Source organism: Ipomoea nil, unplaced genomic scaffold (assembly GCF_001879475.1).
Source record: "Ipomoea nil cultivar Tokyo-kokei standard unplaced genomic scaffold, Asagao_1.1 scaffold1043, whole genome shotgun sequence".
In the NCBI taxonomy this organism is placed as follows: domain Eukaryota; kingdom Viridiplantae; phylum Streptophyta; class Magnoliopsida; order Solanales; family Convolvulaceae; genus Ipomoea; species Ipomoea nil.
Window position 1 is genome coordinate 1,971,641 of NW_017617471.1, and position 21,545 is coordinate 1,993,185.

Here is a 21,545-nt window from a genome sequence, read left to right on the forward strand (position 1 = left end):
GCTATGCAGACAACCAAATGCCAGTGCGCACAAGGGATCTGACACTTTGTGCATATAAAAGTACAGTTTAATATCCTAAAAGTACATTATTATTTATATACGTAAATAACATTATTTGAGTGCTGAAAGTACATTATTTGTATACTATCAAATAATATATATTCAGCACACAAACAATGTACTTTTAATATATTAAAAATAGAATCAATACTCAAAATTGTCCTCGACTATAGTGTTTTTTCTCAATTTTTTCATAAACAACTTTGGTATCATAAAGTAGTCCCAGACTATACTGATTTTTCTCAATTTTGTCCTAAACGACTTTGGTGTCATAAAGTAGTAGCAGAATTTTGTGTTAATGCTCAATATTATCTTCCGTTTGTTAATCCGTCAAATGAGTGTTAAGTACAGGAATAATATAGTTATTTCATAAGCATCTTATTTCAAAAAAAAAAAAAAAAATTGTCCAAAAAATTGAGGGGGTGGCAAATAGCCAAAAGACATTATTAACGAAATTTGTTTGCCATCCTCACTGCTTTTTGGAAGAAGGCAATATAAAAAAAAAAAAAAATGATACTTTTAAGAGCCCCAGAACCTTAGAAACATCCTCACCAATCAATTTCTTCTTCAAGTGCCCAGTGCTCAGTGCTCACAATATTCATTTTTAATACTACTTTTATCACAAATTAAAAATACACTTATTCTTATTATATTGAAAATAATTAATGTATTTTATATTAATTAACTTTCATATTTAAACATTATATAATTAATTAAGAAAAATGTCAAATAAATATATTTAACAATAAGGAAATTGCAAAGCAAACCATAAGACACAAGAAGACAGATTCATCAGATAATAATTATATGTCAATGTGCAAGATTCAAGACATGCAATAACTTATGAATTATTCAGAATATGCTCTACAATCCTTAATTAATTAGTAAGGATAGAGAATGGTTTCTATGTGCATTAGCTATATATCTTCTCTATTGCCCTCTCTCTCAAGAACAATTCCAGAATGAAACATAACTATACAATAAAATAAAATCTTATTATCATTCATCAAGGTTGACAAAAAGGGAAAAGCAAAACCTTACATCCTGCCATGAAAAAGTGTGAATAAAAAGGAAGCTCGCAAAGTAAACAAAATACATATATTTTCACTCTTAACTCGCTATAGTAATTTCAAACTCTCATGGAAAGTTCGAGCATATGTTCCCATATTCCATCCAATATTACTATCGTTCCATTCTTGAATTTGATCAACACTCCTAACTTGAACATGCCCAGCTAGATTCAATCCAATTGTCAGAGTATTTTTCCTTTTTTGATTTGCAAAAATTATCTTCTTTTCGTGGGTTTCCAAATCAAAAGAAATTAGATTTGGTCCAAAACCTTCCTTGAAATTTGATCCAAAATCTTCCTTGAAATAAAAATGACCATAGGAATTATGACCTTTATACGGTGGTTCTATAAGACCAAAAAACACAAGCAAACAACCACTCGGATTCCAAAATCCTATCGGATCGAAATATTCATTTCCAAGTATTATGTCCTTGCTAAAGAATAAACTTGCTTGTTTATGCCAAGCAATATTATTATCATTTTCATCCATTACCCAAATCTCGATACAAACCTCATTTTCTGTACATGGTTGTGGCGCCGTAAAAAGAGCAATACTCTCATTCATGACCGTATAATGATCAAGGAGTTCAACATTAGAGGGCAGTTCAATCTTACCAAAGACCTCACCATCCATATCAAACCAAACCAAATGACCTTTAAGATACTGCCAATAATATTTTCCTTTTAAATAAAAATCCCTAGTTTCGAAAAGGAGATGCAAATCTAGAGAATCCAGATCCGCATCAATTTGTCTCCAACTCCACAGATCACCTACCTGACTACAAACCATTACAATGTCTTGATGACTTCTTTCGAATTTATAATTTAACTTTTCAAAACTCACAAGCATGATAACCTTCCAAGTCATGCTATTAGACAATCCAAATCCAAATTGTATCAGCACGTCATTGTTAGGTGGTTTTTTGGGTACCTTAATAAAAGGCAAGGTCTTGACTTCCCTAGTGAATGGGTTGAATATCAAAACATCAAAAATGATTTCGGGTGAAATGATCGTACCTCTATTAAATGCGATCAAATTGCCCCGGCATAGAATGAGGCATAGCATACCATGACAACACTTGACAAAGTTCGTATTTGAATTTGGCAGGTCTAAGTATATGCATATCGCATCATCACACTCTGATTCTTTGTAAATCAAGTTAAATACTTGATTAGGCCAGGACTCGGGAATAATATTGGGAGGCCCAAAGTCGATAACAGCACATTGGCTTTTTCCCTTTCTAAATTCATAGTGTTTGTCCATGAATTGATGGTCATTTTTTATTAAATTATAGATAAATTTGCAAACACATTTAAATCGCATCAGAGACTTTACCGGTAACCTCGCCAAAATGTCAATCAGTGTATCCATTGATAATTTGCAGTCTTCCATTCTCAAAAATCAAACAATTCAATTCAATGCTTGAATCTTTTATTCTGGCTATTTTGAAGCTATAATTGAATACATGATCAGAAGGATATTAATATATTATGTACCTTTAGTCGTGAATAAATGAACAATAGTGTCCTTCGCCAACTTCAAAATTCATTCAATTCGAATTGGAGACGATGAATACCACCAAAAGATGGAGTTCTGTCTTCTAAGATCACCTTATAAAGGAATGGTCGGGTCAGATCTATTGAAATGGAGAGAAATACGCTGTTTCCAAGAACGAGAGACACACTTCTTTGAATAATTCATGCCTATAAAACAACCTTAACTACAACCTAAACATGAAGTTTAATAAATTTATTAAATAATTAAAAATAAAAAATAAAAAAACTAATTAATAAGTCCATAACTTTAGTTCTAAATGGGCAGCATTTTAGTTGAACTTGGAATGAACAAGTTTAAATGGAATTATGGATTAAATTATTTTTTTTATATAAATAACTAACAAATATAAAATAATTATGACAGATATGATATGATATATATGTTATGCCATGTGGTAAAAAATTAGGTGCAAAAAAATTGTACAAAAACCATTTTTTAACAAAAATAATAGGCTACAGGTCACATGGCAATGAGCCAATGAGTAACGTACAATGTCCATTCTTTTTAAGGCATACATTAGATTTATAAAAACAAAATAAAACTTATTTTTACTTGGGAAATTATATTACACGTTTGTAGTGTATACATAATATAATTAATTATATTATTAAATTGAAACTAGCCGTTGTATTGTATAAATAATATTCATTTTTAATAATAATTTTGTATTACTAGTTTTATATATAAATAAATTTGCAAAATTATCAACTAAATCTATTTACATATAGTATATTATGATTTTCGCTTTAAAAATATATTATTATTCTAATCATGCAAGCATAAGACTATACACTATCATGCCATAGATATGCTTTCATATCATAATCCTTATTATCATCATTTCAAAAAACGGCAGCAACATGATGATGGGACCTCTTCTCATACTTTTTAATTTAAAAACATTATTATTATTATTATTATTATTATTATTATTATTATTATTATTATTATTATTATTATTATTATTATTATTATTAACAGATTATGATTTGATGACCATGTATTGTATTCACAAATTTCTTTTTACAGTTGTTATGTGTTTAGACATAGAAACACAATTTATATTCTAGAAATTCATAATTACAATACTAAAAATAAACAATTTATACGTTGTTTAGGATCAGGATCCACCTTGCAAGGTGGACCCTGATCCAGAGTATAACAACTCGGTATGGGGTAGAGTAGGGGTGTAAATGAGTCGAGCGGCTCGCGAGCAATTTGCGAGCCGCTCGGTCAAAGCTCGGCTCGAGCTCGAGCTCAAATATTCTAGGCTCGTGGCTCGTCGAGCCGCACGCGAGCCATAATTAAATTAATAGATAAATATTATATATATGGTAACGATCAATGACTACTATTGACTTGTAATTAAAATAGAGTTGCAAACTTGTTTTTAGTGTTTGGAGTCTTTAAACATTGAAGTTTGGACTTTTGAATTTTTTAAAGCTTTTATTATTTATGTATGGATAAAACAATGTTTATTATTAATTGAAATATGAATTCAAATAGGTCAAAATCGAACCCGAGCTTAAATAATCGAGCTGCTCGAGCCGAGCTCGAACTCGAACTCGAGCCGAACCATGCTTATCGAGCTCGAGCTCAAGCCAACCCATGCTCGAGCTCGGCTCGGCTCGTTTACACCCCTAGGGTAGAGGCCTCGACCAGGCCACTTCGTCCAATTAGCTTCCCAGGGAGGGTTTGGCTAGTCACGAATACTATATTATATCGATTATTATTGTTGTTGTATTAAGTTAAAAGATAATTACAAACTTTAATTTTGATCGTCATGGAGTAATATATTTAATTTATGTCTATCAATTCGTTATATACACGACAAGTAATAATGTCTCTTCAAAATATATAATTTACAACGGCCTTATTATAAATTAGTCAGAGATAATGGTCTAAAACTATGAAGATAGCGTTGAACAAACTAATATATTTGGTCACATATATGCAACTGGCAACATTAAATTATGTGTATCAGTGTATGTATATTGTGTGGTTAGACGTTGGAAAGAGCCTCATCTAATTAGACTATAGTAACTCCACTTACTTTCTACTATTATATTACATGTAATAATTAGGTAAATTTTATTGGATACGGTATAAAATCTTCTCCCAATACGGTATAAAATCTTAATTATGCATATTATTGCTAACTTGGACGACATAATCAAGATTTTCGGTGTATTGATGTTCCTTCCATACCTCTTCAACGGTTTCTATTAAGTAATGCTTTACATTTTTATGGTCAAGAAGGGTATAAAATCATAATCGGGTAGTGATTATTATAAGTTTTTTCAGTCACTCAAAAAAGGGTGCAAACTAGTTACGAGTGTTTGAGTTTTAATGTGCATGTTTCCAAATCCTTGAATACAAAAATGTTACTCAATGAACACTATTGGGTAGTGGCTGGCTCGCTCTGTTTGACACGCCTAGCTAAAAAACTAGCTGAAAACTGAAAGTTGAAAATCTAACAACTAATAAGCTAAATAATTGAAATTAAAGTGTTTGGTAAAATTAATTATTGAATTACTTGTATTAAAAGACATAAAAAGGATAAACTAAGATATTATGATTTTGATTAATGAATGGTGGATGATGTCTTGTAAATTAATAAAGATTAAAAAAAAAAATTAAAAATCAAAGAGCTTATTTTGAAACGGTACTTGAGATGGATTTCAAAATAAACTATTATTTTAAACTTTTCATGTTTTACCAAACAGAGCTTATAACTTATTTGTAGTTTAAAATAAATTATAAGCTCTACCAAACAGAGTAGTAATAAGTTTCTTTCATCATCCAAGAAAAATATATTACATTATTACGTTATTACTATATGAATGACCTTTTATGAATCCTTGGTTGTGAAATGGTATGGATTTATTACTCCACATACTATATAACTGAAGAAGTTTATTATTTGCCCGCATGGGTAGCTCAACTAGTCGTAGAGGTGCAACCTGTCACAAGAGACTAAGAATCGAGTCTCACCAACGAGAATGTGGGAGCAAGCTCTCAAAATGAGAGGCTCTCTGTGCACAGTAAGCAAAAGTCCAGTATTTGTCAGTTGAGCCATCATGATTTACTTCTCTACAAACTGTCGAGCCAGGATCTGGGGCCGTCTGGGGTGAACGATTCTACCTTTTTTCATAAAAAGAAGGTCATTGTTTCCTGTAAATCAATGAAGAAATCCATTAAACACTATCATTTTTTATATATTTGATGAGAAATAAGTCAAAATTATAACAGTCGAACATAAATTTATATTTGAAAAATATGTATAACTTATCTTTAAATTACATCTCGCAGTCCACATATAAACTTGTGTGATTGTCCCGACCAAGTGACATATGTCTATAACTTTTGATTTAAAATATCACATGTTCAATTTTTAACTGCTCAAATATACTTTAAAATTTTAAATTATAAAAAAAAAAAAAAAAAAAAAAAAGGCTTCGATCAATGCACGTGGGTAGTACGTTGTCTATTGTTTACTGCTGCGTAGGTTAGGCAAGTTAAAATTTGTCAGCCTTTTCTCAAGGTGTTTACGGAGTATCAAGTTTAGGTAATCTCGTACTTATACGTACATACATTCATCATTCATATATAGAATGATTTGAGCCCTCCAATATTTAGAAATAAATTTATGCAATGTATTTTTAGTCCGACATAGTGTGCTTTTAATACATTATTAATTGTTGAATTGAATTTTGTAATTTGTGATGACATGTTCTCGTATTTGACTCACACTAATTTCATTATTTTCATTATATATATATATATATATATATATATATATATATATATATATATATATATATATATGTGTGTGTGTGTGTGTGTGGGGATGTGCATTGGCCATAGCCATCTCTGATAAGCTCATTGAATTTCACTTTAAATTCTGCATTATAGCCTGCAGCAGCTGCTACCAACTTTCAACTATACATCACACTATCCTACACCCTTCCATTATACATTTTCACCCAAAGAATCAATATTATGTCAATTTATACGGGGTATAATTTTATATGTAGTTATTTAAATTAAAATTAAACGAGTATTGCAAGAATGATAATATAATCTGAGGCAAGGGATCGGGTGCAGGTGGTGCTTCCCATGCAGTTGTGTGGGTGGACGCACATTAAGCATTACATTGTCGCACTTTAAGTACACAACACACAAATAAAATACATTCAGAACACAAACTCACGCACCTTAACCACAAAAGTCACGCATCTTAAGCACAACCCTCACGCATCTTAAGCGCAAAAACACACACATCTTAAGTTTTAACAACAACTCACATTAAGTACACATTCACGCACATATTAAGTACAAAACTCACACACCTTAAGCACAAGACTCACGCACCTTAAGCGCAAAACTCACGCACATTAAGCACAAAACTCATGCACTTTAAAGTTTCAACAACAACTCACATTAAGTACACACTCACATTAAGCACAAAACTCACGCACATTAGGCACAAGACTCACGCACCTTAAGTACAAAACTCACGCACATTAGGCACAAGACTCACGCACCTTAAGTACAAAACTCACGCACATTAAGTATTACACACTCATGCACATTAAGCACAAACCCCACACACTTTAAAGCACAATACTCACCCACATTAAGTACAAAACTCACACACATTAATCACTCGCACAACTGCAAGAGAAACCTTCACCAGCATTGGAACTTATACCTATAATCTGATATATACTGAATATAACGAGTATTGCAAGAATCTTATATATATATATATATATATATATATATATATATATATATATATATATATATATATATATATATATATTTTTTGTATTAATTGACACAATATCGATTAAAACCTCGTAAGTTTAAAATTTTGGTTCCTCGTAATCTTGTTCCCCCGACTTCTTTCTCATGAATCAGCCAGCACTTATTTTGGGCTGTCATGTCCACCCGGCATGTGTATCAACTTTTTCAACATAGGATTTCAAAAGTCCCCTACCTAAACCTTAGAAATGATGTCAATTTTTTTGTAAAAATTTTATCCAAAAAAGAAAACAGTATATTAATACACTAATAATTAAAAAATAATTAATATTCTAAGAAAGATAAGATAGGCTTGAAATTAAAGGAAACAATTTTAATTTGTTGAAATTAAAGATTAATATTTATGATGCATTGTATTTATAGTGCTTCCTTATGCGGTGGATTTATTTGATTTAGCACATTAATAAAGAATATAACGGTTAAGAATTAAATGCATGACAACGCATCATATACAATCATTTTCATTGTAATTTATCAGGATTGTATATATATTGTGGGTGTAATTTTATCAGAATTTCTATAATATGATGACTATGATCTATCTAGATTTGTCTACTATTAAAAGAAGACGCATACTAATAGTAGCTAGCATGCCTAAGCTCATGTGTTATGCCATTTACACTATATATACTAGGTGTTAGAAAGATAGATATACATGGAATTGAAATTTAGGTGAAATAAGGTTTTTAATTTAACTCATTTTGAACATGAAGACAACAGAAGAAAACATGAAGAAATCAAACGACCATATAACAAAGTCCATACAATATATTATAACCAAACCACGGTTTATTTGCTGATAATTAGGCATGCAGTAATAAAACTAATTAGTTAATTAACCCTCATTTCGCCTTCGTTTTGTGCCACTTTTGTTGCGACCAGGTTGTCTGTTTGTCCAAGAAGACTGCTCATCGATCTGGCTTTCACCATTCCAAGCTTCACCCTCTTCTTCTTACCACTGCTAGATGGCTTCTTCCTTTCATTATCATCATCCTCATCCTCAGAAATATTCTCCAACAACAACGACAAAGGCTTCTCTTTCGAGGAATCCCATGATGTTTCTTCCGATTCCTCCGCGTTGCGGCTCTTGGTTGTTTTTGTGTTCGTGGATTCGCCCACTTGACGGTTCTTGACGGCGTTAACGCTCCGCAGCCGTCCTTTGCCCAGATGATGCTCGCACAATGAGTAGCCGACTAACGTTTGCTGGCAGCACCGCCACCCTCTCCCGTTAACGCGGCTGCACCGTGACCCCTCCACGATCTCGCTCCCTCTCTTGGTCTTCTTCACGGCATCATAACGGCTGTTACTATCGCCGCCGCCGCCGCCTGCGGCGGCGGCGGCGGCTGCTCCATGATCGCCACTTTCCTGCACGCATTTCTTGTTGGTTTTCGACTTCATCTTCGGCGGCTTCGTTGTTTCTTTCCCCATTACTACGAATTTCTCAAACCCACTACCTCTCCTCTTCTTCAATGGCACCTCTCTCTCATCTTCCATTCATGCAACCAATCCAAACACTCCTCGTTACTTTTTTTTTTTTTTTTATTATTCCTTAAGTTTCTCAGCTTACGCTAGACTAATCATAATATAACAGTAACGAAACTAGTGGACTGATAAGAGTTTTAAGAAGATAAATTAGTTAATTATTAGTATATATACCTTGATGGAAAGAAGAGAAGGGTTGGGAGATGAACGAATCTTGGAGTGCAGTAGAGATGCCATCTTTCCTGGAAACAAACAAAACACCCCAAAAGGAGGAGAAAATACAAAAAATTGACTCATCAGAAAATTAAATGCATATATAGCAGTAATGCATATAACATGGTAGCTAGGTAGTGCAACATGGGAATAGGAATTACGGAGCAGAATTTCTTTCGTGACGTTTATGTGATTGGGGACCATTATCCCATGTAGAGAAAAAGAGAAAAAGAAGATGAGATTGGGATCATTGAATATTTGAATTGGATAGTAGCTACCTAGCTATATCCTAACCCAAATTGAACTCATGATGATGATGAATTGAAGATCGAAAAATATTAGATTTTTGAATAGTATTTGATTAAAAAATTTGTGGGTTAAATCAAGAAATGAATCTATCTTTTTCCCTTTTTTTTTTTTTTTACTGAATCAACAACATTGAGTGATTGAATGAAGTGAGTCAGTAACTTTTTTTCTCTTTATTCTTACTTTGAATCATTACCACCAGTAGTAATTCTCTCATCATCTTCTTCCTCTTTGACCTCCTCCGATTCCTGCAAATCCCAAAACCCAAAATCTTTCATAAGATCTACGCATCGTCATGGATTATTCTATGTTCTTATGTATGGATATGAATTCAAAGTCATGATCACTAGCAGCAGCAGCAGAAGCAGTTTACATACCTTTTGCTCCATTTTGCGCTGAGAGGAATCGCAGCCCCATGTCGGGTTCGGGATTCGGGTCGGATCCGGGTGATCGGGAGGCGGATTCGGATGATCAGGCGGCGGCGGCGGCGGCGGAGAGAAGCAGGCCGTGGCGGCGGCTGAGGGCGGCTGAGGCAGTATTATTGGAGATTCACGTACCAGCTGTCGTTGCACCGCCATAACTGAGTGATTAAGCTGGGGATCTGACGGCTGAGGAAACCGCTTCCTGATTCTCATGGCTTCCTACAATGGCCGCCTCACCGTATATCTCCTCCCCCTCTCTCTCTCTTTCTCTACACGCACGTATATATATATATATATATATATATATATATATGTGTGTGTGCGCGCGCGTGTGTATGTATATCTGGTTATGGAGTGAATTGAAGTTGCGGTGCAGCGGTGGTGTTTAGAGAGAGAAAGGTATTGGCAACAGTTATATTGCAAATTCCCAAGAAGAAATTTGTACATAGAGAGATATAGAGAGAGAGAGAGGGGGGGGGTTTTGATTTTGATCTCTTCTCTTACTTTCTCTCACTATCTTTGTTGCATCACTCCCAGGTTTCTCTCTCTAGCTTTTATTTGTTGCACCACACAAGCTGGAACAAGGATGTAAGGAGAGAATAGTTTTTTGGAATTGGCACGTGTGAGGCCTGCCAGATGGAGGGGACAATGCACGTGTGCCCGGGCGGGTATGCATTTGGTATGTATATTTTTTTGCCGGGGTCTGGGAAATGTTTTTATTTTATTTTATTTTATTTTATTTTTATATTAAAAAGTATAATTAAATAATTATACTAAGAGTCACTAATCTAATTTAATAGGATCTTGTGGTGTAGTGGTACCAAATTAATTTTTATATGTGAGATGTGGATTTGAATTTCAATGGAGGTAGTATTGACTATTGTAACATAAAAAATAAAAAGAAACACTTTATTACTAATTTCAAGGTTTATTGTTATGTGAATCGTTGTCAAGATCACTAAAATATAAGATATAAAGGAAACTCATGATCAAGAAAGTCAAAATACAGAGTGTATTACTAATTTCAAGGTAATTTCAAGATTTATTGGTATTACTAATTTCAAGGTAATTTCAAGATTTATTGTTATGTGAATCCAGTTAAGAAACAGCGTTTATTACTAATTTCAAGGTAATTTCAAGATTTATTGTTATGTGAATCCAGTCAAGAAACAGTGTTTATTACTAATTTCAAGGTAATTTTTCAAGATATAGTGTTATGTGAATCCAGTCAATAAACAACGATTACTACTAATTTCAAGGTAATTTTTCAAGATATATTGTTATGTGAATCCAGTTAATAAATAGCGTTTATTACTAATTTCAAGGTAATTTTACAAGATATATTGTTATGTGAATCCAGTAAAGAAACAACGTTTATTAATGATTTCAAGATACATTGTTATATGAATCCAATTAAGAAACATCGTTTATTACTAATTTCAATGTAATTTTTCAAGATATATTGTTATTTGAATCCAGTCAAGAAACAGCGTTTATTACTAATTTCAAGATAATTTTTCAAGATATATTGTTATGTGAATCCAGTTAAGAAATAGCGTTTATTACTAATTTCAAGGTAATTTTTCAAGATATATTGTTATGTGAATCCAGTCAATAAACAGCGTTTATTACTAATTTCAAGATAATTTTTCAAGATATATTGTTATGTGAATCCAGTTAATAAATAGCGTTTATTACTAATTTCAAGGTAATTTTTCAAGATATATTGTTATGTGAATCCAGTCAAGAAACAACGTTTATTAATAATTTCAAGATATATTATTATATGAATCCAGTTAAGAAACATCGTTTATTACTAATTTCAATGTAATTTTTCAAGATATATTGTTATGTGAATCCAGTCAAGAAACAGCGTTTATTACTAATTTCAAGATAATTTTTCAAGATATATTGTTATGTGAATCCAGTCAAGAAACAGCGTGTATTACTAATTTCAAGGTAATTTTTCAAGATATATTGTTATGTGAATCCAGTCAATAAACAACGTTTATTACTAATTTCAAGGTAATTTTTCAAAATATATTGTTATGTGAATCCAGTTAATAAATAGCGTTTATTACTAATTTCAAGGTAATTTTTCAAGATATATTGTTATGTGAATCCAGTTAAGAAATAGCGTTTATTACTAATTTCAAGGTAATTTTTCAAGATATATTGTTATGTGAATCCAGTTTAGAAATAGCGTATATTACTAATTTCAAGGTAATTTTTCAAGATATATTGTTATGTGAATCCAGTTAAGAAATAGCATTTATTAGTAATTTCAAGGTAATTTTTCAAGATATATTGTTATGTGAATCCAGTCAAGAAACAACGTTTATTACTAATTTCAAGATAATTTTTCAAGATATATTGTTATGTGAATCCAGTCAAGAAACGGCGTTTATTACTAATTTCAAGGTAATTTTTCAAGATATATTGTTATGTGAATCCAGTCAATAAACAGCGTTTATTACTAATTTCAAGATAATTTTTCAAGATATATTGTTATGTGAATCCAGTTAATAAATAGCGTTTATTACTAATTTCAAGATAATTTTTCAAGGTATATTATTATGTGAATCCAGTCAAGAAACAACGTTTATTAATAATTTCAAGATATATTGTTATATGAATCCAGTTAAGAAACATCGTTTATTACTAATTTCAATGTAATTTTTCAAGATATATTGTTATGTGAATCCAGTTAAGAAACAACGTTTATTACTAATTTCAAGATAATTTTTCAAGATATATTGTTATGTGAATCCAGTCAAGAAACAGCGTGTATTACTAATTTCAAGGTAATTTTTCAAGATATATTGTTATGTGAATCCAGTCAATAAACAACGTTTATTACTAATTTCAAGGTAATTTTTCAAGATATATTGTTATGTGAATCCAGTTAATAAATAGCGTTTATTACTAATTTCAAGGTAATTTTTCAAGATATATTGTTATGTGAATCCAGTCCATAAACAACGTTTATTACTAATTTCAAGATAATTTTTCAAGATATATTGTTATGTGACTCCAGTTAATAAATAGCGTTTATTACTAATTTCAAGGTAATTTTTCAAGATATATTGTTATGTGAATCCAGTCAAGAAACAACGTTTATTAATAATTTCAAGATATATTATTATATGAATCCAGTTAAGAAACATCGTTTATTACTAATTTCAATGTAATTTTTCAAGATATATTGTTATGTGAATCCAGTTAAGAAACATCGTTTATTACTAATTTCAATGTAATTTTTCAAGATATATTGTTATGTGAATCCAGTCAAGAAACAACGTTTATTACTAATTTCAAGGTAATTTTTCAATATATATTGTTATGCGAATCCAGTCAAGAAACAGCGTTTATTACTAATTTCAAGATAATTTTTCAAGATATATTGTTATGTGAATCTTGTTAAGAAACATCGTTGATTACTAATGTCAATGTAATTTTTCAAGATATATTGTTATGTGAATCCAGTCAAGAAACAACGTTTATTACTAATTTCAAGGTAAATTTTCAAGATATATTGTTATGTGAATCCAGTTAAGAAATAGCGTTTATTACTAATTTCAAGGTAATTTTTCAAGATATATTGTTATGTGAATCCAGTTTAGAAACAGCGTTTATTATTAATTTCAAGGTAATTTTTTAAGATATATTGTTATGTGAATCCAGTTAAGAAATAGCGTTTATTACTAATTTCAAGGTAATTTTTCAAGATATATTGTTATGTGAATCCAGTCAAGAAACATTGTCGATTACTAATTTCAAGATAATTTTTCAAGATATATTGTTATGTGAATTCAGTCAAGAAACAGTGTTTATTACTAATTTCAAGGTAATTTTTCAAGATATATTGTTATGTGAATCCGGTCAAGAAACAGTGTTTATTACTAATTTCAAGATAATTTTTCAAGATATATTGTTATGTGAATCCAGTTTAGAAACAACGTTTATTACTAATTTCAAAGTAATTTTAAGATTTATTGTTATGTGAATCCAGTTTAGAAACAGCGTTTATTACTAATTTCAAAGTAATTTTAAGATTTATTGTTATGTAAATCTTTGTTATAACTCCTAGTTAGGGGTGTAAATGAGCCGAGCCGCTTGCGAGTTGCTCGTGAGCGGTTCGGTCAACGCTCGGCTCGAACTCGGTTAAAATCGAGCTCGGCTCGAGCTCGAGCAGCTTGTGGATTAAACGAGCACGAGCCGAGCTTAGGCATTGTAGGCTCGCCGCTCGCGAGCCTTATAATATATTATATAATATATAATATATAATATAATTATATTATATTTAGTATATAAAAATAATAATTAGGGGAGGGAAATTAAAATACTTTAATAATTATGTATGGATAAAAGTCATAAAACAAAGTAGTTTAAATTTTAAATTAAACAAGTCAAATTCGAGATCAAAATTGAGCTCAAATTTGAGCCTAAACTCGAGCTCGAGCTCGAGCTCGAGCAGCTCTACAATTGCCGAGCTCGAGCAGTGCTATCATTAACGAGCATGAGCCTACCCAGGTTCGGGCTCATCTCGGCTCGTTTACATCCCTACTCCTAGTCTTGACTACTACACCATGAACGCAATTTCAATTATTATAGTTGTAACTGTTAGTTTCTCTTTTTCCATGTGTAACCACCTCATCTTTGACCATAAAAAGGTTTGTAATTGTTTGCATAAACAGCTCAGTTGGTCACATTGGTGAAGTTTAGGAGGATCGAATCTTATTAACACCAGTGTGGGAGCAATCTCTCAAGGTGCCTCTGTGTTCAGTTGAATTACCATAATTTATATCCTTTCAGATACTATGTCAAGTCAAGAGGGAGTTGGAGATCAACCTTTTAGGGAACAATAAAAAGGTTTGCAATTCATCAACATTCATTGCATAACTAGTTCACTCTCAATTCAATTATTTTCTAATTTTATTTTGGAGTACTACTGCTTGATAATTTATGCTAAATTACTAAATATACACATTAATAAGATTACTTAATTTATAAAGTAAATTTACAAATTAATAAACTACTCGATCGAGTTCGAGTGGGATGTGAGAGCGGTCAGTTTTTGTTTGTTTTGTTTGGTTTTTTTTTTTTTTTTTTTTTTTTTTTTTTTAAGTCAATTAAAATTTTGGGTGCAGCAAAATTAGTACGTGCTAGCTCTATATATGTCCCATTTTGATCTTTTTGATAATTTATTTTACTATCTGTATTTTTTGAAAATTGAAATTCTTAATTATTCTCGCTAACATTATATTTAGTGACAAGGGAAGTTCGTAATGACAACTTGAAGCCTTGAAGGTGTGCATTGAATAAGTTATATTGTTACCAGGACTATGTGGTCCAATGGTACCCGGGTTAGACTTCCAATTGAAAAGTTGTGAGTTCGAGCCTCAGTGGAGGCGTGGAGGCGTTATTAGCTCTTTGTGTTTCAGTAGGTTGAGAAAGTATATTTGACAATAATCAAACTGATAATCTTTAAATATGTTATATAATTATGTTTCATCCATTTAACTATTCCTTTCGAGGTATTCTGACCGGCCTTCCTTGTGCAAAGTAAAGAACTAGAATTTAAAAATAAGAAGTGTAACCTCACAATTAATAATAGTCAAAGTCTCCCCAAAAGCTTTAAAATATCAGCAAGTTAAATGTTCAACTCAAGGCTATTGAGCATATATAATATAGTATATAAACGTAAATGTGCAATCCAACTATCAGTTTAAACTTTTAGTTGAGATAGAGCACTGTACATGCTTTAATTTAGTACCAGAGTTAACATCTTTCTAAATAAAGAAACTATGATCTATGTGTTGCTTGGAGCCCGTTAAAAGTAACCGGCTCACACACGTGTGGGGGAGTGTTGTGTTGAACATACATAATATATAAATATAAATTTGTAATTCAATTGTAAACTTTTAATTGAGATTAAACACATGTTTTAATTGAGGCAAACCAATTAATTTATTTTTAAAAAATCGGCATACATACATTTATGACAAAGTTACAATTTTATCCTTTGTGTATATAGGTTGATGAGAAAGAATATACATAAAGAAGTAGTATATGTGCAAATTGAATGACATCTTTTTGAATTCCAACATATCTTGGTTTGCATGTCTTTCATGTTCCCTCTAATGGAGTTTGTACCTTACTCTTCACAAACACAAAGTGATGTAGTTTGGTTTAAATTTATGTTATTTTCTTTGTTAAGGAGGCATTGGCATTGCTTAAAGATGGAGGGATGCTGGATATTATTATTGAAACAGACTATCTTATAATTTGTCACCTTTTGAATCACTCTTCTCCGAATTTCTCTTATGCAGGTTGTATCATTAGTGTTTTTGTTTTCTTGTCAGATACTTTGAATTAGTGTCCTTTCGGTTTATTTGTCGATCAACGAACGTGTTGGCTTACACCTTAGCAAGACCGGTATGTTCCTATTCTGATTTTCTGTTTGGAATGATTTTATTCCCACTTGTATTCAAACAATGTTCTCAATTTATTAATGCATGATTTGATTTTTTTCAAAAAGAAAAAAAAAACTAATAAATTCAATCTAAAACTTTTATTGTGTTCCATAGGTCAAAAGTAAAGTCGACTTATGATTCTAAATTTGAAGCCCATAGTAAAAAATAATTAATAATAAATTAATTATTTTTATTAATTATTTTTGTGGGGAAGAAAATTGTACAACAACACAATAAAATAATAATATTAAAAAAAAAAAAAAGGTTGGGCAGGATATACAAGGACATGTTGGGTGAATAATGTGGGATAGGGATGGGTACTTGAATCCCCACAAATGCAATTGGGATGGGTCGGGTCACGGGCACGAAAGGCGACCAGCCACCAGAATCCAATTATCTAACCTTTTGGGGAAGACATGTACGGACCAAGGTTTGCCATGGTGGATATAAAGAGAGAGAAAGAGAAGAAGATTACAAAATGACGGAAAGGGTTATTGGCGGTTGTTTTACCGTTAAGACCGAGTTTTCAGTTTGTATTAAAAGAGAAGGAGACACTCAAACTACTAAGAGCATCCACATTAGTGGATAATATGGGGAGAATGCAGTATTAATTCACTCCATTCAAGTTTATAGTTAATGTGGGGGGAATTAATTAGGGAAGAATTCATCTGCAAAATAGAAAATAATGACAGAAAAAGAGGAAGAAAAAAAAAAAGAAACATGAAACGCGCACAGCGTCAGGCGCCTGACAGTTCTTTTTTTATATATATATATATTTTTTGCTTTTGTTTTTTTATTTTATTTTTTTTTGTTTTTTTTCTCTCCTTCTCACATTCTCTCTCCTAATCACTCTTACATTATCCCTCAATTCTCCCCAACTAATGTGGATGCTCACTCTCACTGAGGCTCAAACCTATCACCTCCCCCTTAAGGTTGTAACCGGATATCATTAGACCACAAAGTTCTTGACAAAATAGAGTTTTTTTTTTTTTTTTTTTTTTTTTTTTTTTTTTTAATTGAGTTAATGCACAATTTAATTTTCAATTATAGTGATATTTTTAATCTAGTCTGAAACGTCTTTTTGTGTCTAATTGGGTCATCGACTTCGGTGATTTTACTTTATTGAGTCATCTGTAACTATAGCTTGGTAATTTTCTGTCTGTTAATGTGCAATTTAGTCCTCCATTATATGTAAATTTATCTAAATTAGTCATTGACTATAATAGTTAATACGCAATTTAGTCCTTGATTATAGTAATTTTTTTCAATTCAGTCCTTAATTCTAATAGTTGATGACTCAAATAAGTAAAACTATAAAAGTTAGGGACTCAATTTTAAACACAAAAAAGATGTTTAGAACTAAATCAATAAAATTTATTAAAATCGAGGGCCAAATTGTGTATTACCTCTTTTATTATTATTATTACGGAGTATTTTATTTTATTTTATATTTTTTTGGTTTTTTGACAAGAACTGTGAGTCCCACCTCCAACCACGCCAAGATGCTCCGCTCATGCACCCCAATATAACGCAGTCCACCCCATCACAGCAATTCAAAGGAATTTTAAAAAATAAAATAAATTTTACCGAGTATTAAATAGAAAATAAAATAAATTTCGTAACAATTCTAACGAACTAATCAAGAAAGTTCCTAATAACCTTGGTCAGTGTTGTTAACCACTTTTAATGATCGGTGGTCAAGAATCTATAAACACATCTAGCAACTTAATTCATTAAGTTTTTTGGTAATCTTTATTGGTGGTCAATGTTACTAATTACTTTGTTAGTGGTCACCAATTACTTTCCATGGATAATTGTTAATATAGAGAAACAAATTTTTAGATCCTCAAAGTGGTAAAAAAAAGGCATTTAATCTTTTGCTCAAAATCTTGGGGGTACGGTCTTTAATGACTTTTTTTTTTTTTTTTTTTTTTTTTTTTGGTGTGTAATGAGGGAAACACGCAGTTACTATTTGAGAGTGCACACCAAATAAATCCCATCTTGTGACTTTAACCGACAAAGAACTACAATGAGCTAAATGATCTTAAATTTTAATTTATGGCAATGGAGTAAACTATTGTTTTTATTATTAAGAAAACGTTGTGTCCCAATTCTTTTAGTATTATATTGTGTCTTAATATGCCATGTTTAGGTAAACTCATTTATGTGTAATAAATCGTACTAGAAAGATCATATGTAACAAATATAATTAAACTTTTAATTTTCTAATACAAGAATAATGATCCACCCACTCGAAACATCCCATTTAGGGCATGTTTCAATTTGATTATTATTTTAATAACTTGCATCAAACAAAACAACTTACAAATAATTAATAATTAGTGATCGGTCAAAATTGGGTTTACAAACTACATTAAGGTTGTCTTATATGGGATTAAGGTTGTCTTTTTCTTTACAATATTATATTTTAATTAAAATGTATTATATTATCAAAGATTTTGTGGTAAGCGATATAACTGTGGCTCTCTCATATGTGAGGTCATAAGTTTAAACCCCAGTAGAGACCATGAATCTTTATACTTCAACAGATTGAAAAAGTATGTACGAATAAATATTAAAATGTATTATACGTCTCATAATAAAATAGCTTCACACTAAACTTATTTCAAAAATCTTATTCTAATTAAAAAGTATTATTGTACGTCTGATGATGAGGCGGTCTCAAACCAAATTTATATTAATAAAAACAACACTGTCCTGCGACATAGTGCACAACCACCTTAACTTTCTTACTACTTTTATCTATTTTATATTAATGTGTTATGTCTGCCATCAACTATATGATTCCCTTGTGTATTCATTATATTTGATACTCCTACCAATACTTTGGTGGTATGTGACTTCACTCTCAAAATTATCTCTCTACCAACTGCCCACTTACCTTCATCAATGTAACCTTAACAATCCCTAACTTTAATTTTCATCCTCCAACTAATTATCTTAATTTCGGATAAGGATCGGACTAGATTCACTAAATTTAAATTTGAAAGACAAAATTTGTAACACGATAAATAATTGAGGGTTATATTTACTGAAATTGAAAATAAAGAACTAAATTACATAATTGTCAACAATTAAGTGATAAGAGTGTAATTTACTCTCTAAATGTCTTAAGAAAATTTTTCTAAAATCTATGGAATTATTTTAGTATCTGGATATTATAAAGAGTTATTGTTAAGTTTTATCTCACGAGTTTGGGTATTTTTACTATTATTGGTACACAAGTATAAAAAGTCTCACCAAATTTTGTCATATGGCATGCAGGAAATATAAGTGACAAATATTCATGACAAAAAAATGTCTTATTATATGACATGATCTTGTAGAAAGTGAATTTTTTTTTCATAACCTTTGATCACTCACAAGTTATGTAGCAAATCCTGTTAGACTGGGGATAACCTCAGCCAAGATGACTAAGAATACAAACTTGTAATCACAAGGATACGAGTTTGAAGTCTTTTGGTTTGAGCTGGTCATTTATGGGCAATCTAAATTGGTTTATCACCTTGTTGAGCTGGTCATTTATGGGCAATCTAAATTGGTTTATCACCTTGTGGTCCTTTATCAATTAGGGTCACAAGATTAGGTTTACCCAATTCACACCCTTGGATAATGGTTGCGGGTTTCACATGTTACAGAAAAAAAAAATATCATATAAGATTTATCAAATTTTTTTATTAGAAAGACCAAAATGGTAATAACATAAATTTTGACTTTAACTATAGTGAGACGAGAAAATTCAATAGTTATGTTATAGATTAAGGTGCACGTACTCAAGACATTCGTAATTAAAAAAAAAAAAAACATATTTTAATTTTATTTTTTTTCAAATAAAATTAATATATTAAAGTGTTAAAAAAAAATGAGTAAATACTCAAAATGGTCCTTCGACTATAGCTAAATTCACAAATTGATCCTCGACTATTGATTTGAACCAATGACGTCCTTGACTTTGCAATTTTTACCCAATGTAGTCCTCTGTTACTTCAACCTTCTAATGGTCGTGAAATCCAAAGACAAACGTGTAATTTCACGCCCTGGCTCAAAATGACGTCGTTTTGTATCTTTTAATTAATAGTTTTTTTTTTTTTTTTGGAAATTCCGTTTCGCTTTCTGCTGTTAACTTCTAAAACAAATAAAAAATTCATGTTTCGTATGTACAGAATTGTATAATATAGAATACACATAAACTCCTAACATAATACATAATATACATAAACTCTTAAATAATACACATAAGATAAAAAAAATAAAAAATTAAAGAGTAACGGGATTAGACGGATGAAACAGTGCCTGTCACGTCAACCAAAAACGACGTCATTTTGGATCAAGACGCACAATGCATTGTACGCCCTGGTGCACGATATAATTTGCCAATAGACTATAGTCTACAGTAAAATTTGTCCTCTGGTATGAGTTGGGCCTACAAAGTTATCCAATCGGCCCAATAAACCTTTGTGTGTGTTGGGCCTCACATCAAGTAGCCCATAAATCTACAGTTGGCTGTGCCCCCGGCGGTTTCAACTTTCAATTGTCTTCCCTAAATATCTTTATCTTTTTTTTTTTCTTTTTTTTCTTTTTTTAAGAACGAAAGGAGGAAAACTAAAATGGATGAATGGATATTATTTTTAGCATATGACATCATTACTTTTAATTTTCAATTATTACTTTCATCCGTCTGAACAAAATTGAGTACGAAGTAACTAAATATGATAAAATTAGTGATTGATCTTGTGATTTAGTGACTCTTTTAATTGAGAAATTATGAGTTTAAGTTGATAAATAGGAAAATAATGTCAAAATTTTTACATATTACTAATTAATTTATGGACTTTATTACACTAAAATAAAAATTTTAAATGATCTTTTAATTTAGTGACTCTTTTAATTGAGAAATTATGAGTTTAAGTTGATAAATAGGAAAATAATGTCAAAATTTTTACATATTACTAATTAATTTATGGACTTTATTACACTAAAATAAAAATTTCAAAAATCTATTGGACCGAAATCTCAATTATTAATAAATATGATAAGTAGAAAAAATATACTCCGTAATTATAAAATTATAAAATAAAAAATAAAAGTAAGAAGACGACAAATGAAAT

General features: G+C 31.0%; 1 protein-coding gene across 3 annotated transcripts; it reads right to left on the bottom strand.

The window, feature by feature from the left end:
- Positions 1 to 8,192: 8,192 nt before the first annotated feature.
- LOC109180992 lies at positions 8,193 to 10,566 on the bottom strand. 3 transcript variants are annotated; one of them, XM_019330729.1, is made up of 5 exons: positions 10,272 to 10,566; positions 9,896 to 10,227; positions 9,702 to 9,766; positions 9,174 to 9,241; positions 8,193 to 9,004 (listed from the first exon to the last, which is right to left on the bottom strand). In XM_019330729.1, exons 2-5 carry the CDS (start codon positions 10,151 to 10,153, stop codon positions 8,349 to 8,351), a joined length of 1,047 nt encoding a protein of 348 aa, XP_019186274.1. In that variant the 5' UTR covers positions 10,154 to 10,227; positions 10,272 to 10,566; the 3' UTR covers positions 8,193 to 8,348. The 3 variants fall into 3 exon arrangements, with proteins under 3 accessions (XP_019186274.1, XP_019186276.1, XP_019186275.1); XM_019330731.1 differs by lacking the exon at positions 10,272 to 10,566 and having other exon boundaries at positions 8,193 to 8,831; positions 8,877 to 9,004; positions 9,896 to 10,237; XM_019330730.1 differs by lacking the exon at positions 10,272 to 10,566 and having other exon boundaries at positions 8,193 to 8,844; positions 8,875 to 9,004; positions 9,896 to 10,237.
- Positions 10,567 to 21,545: the final 10,979 nt, after the last annotated feature.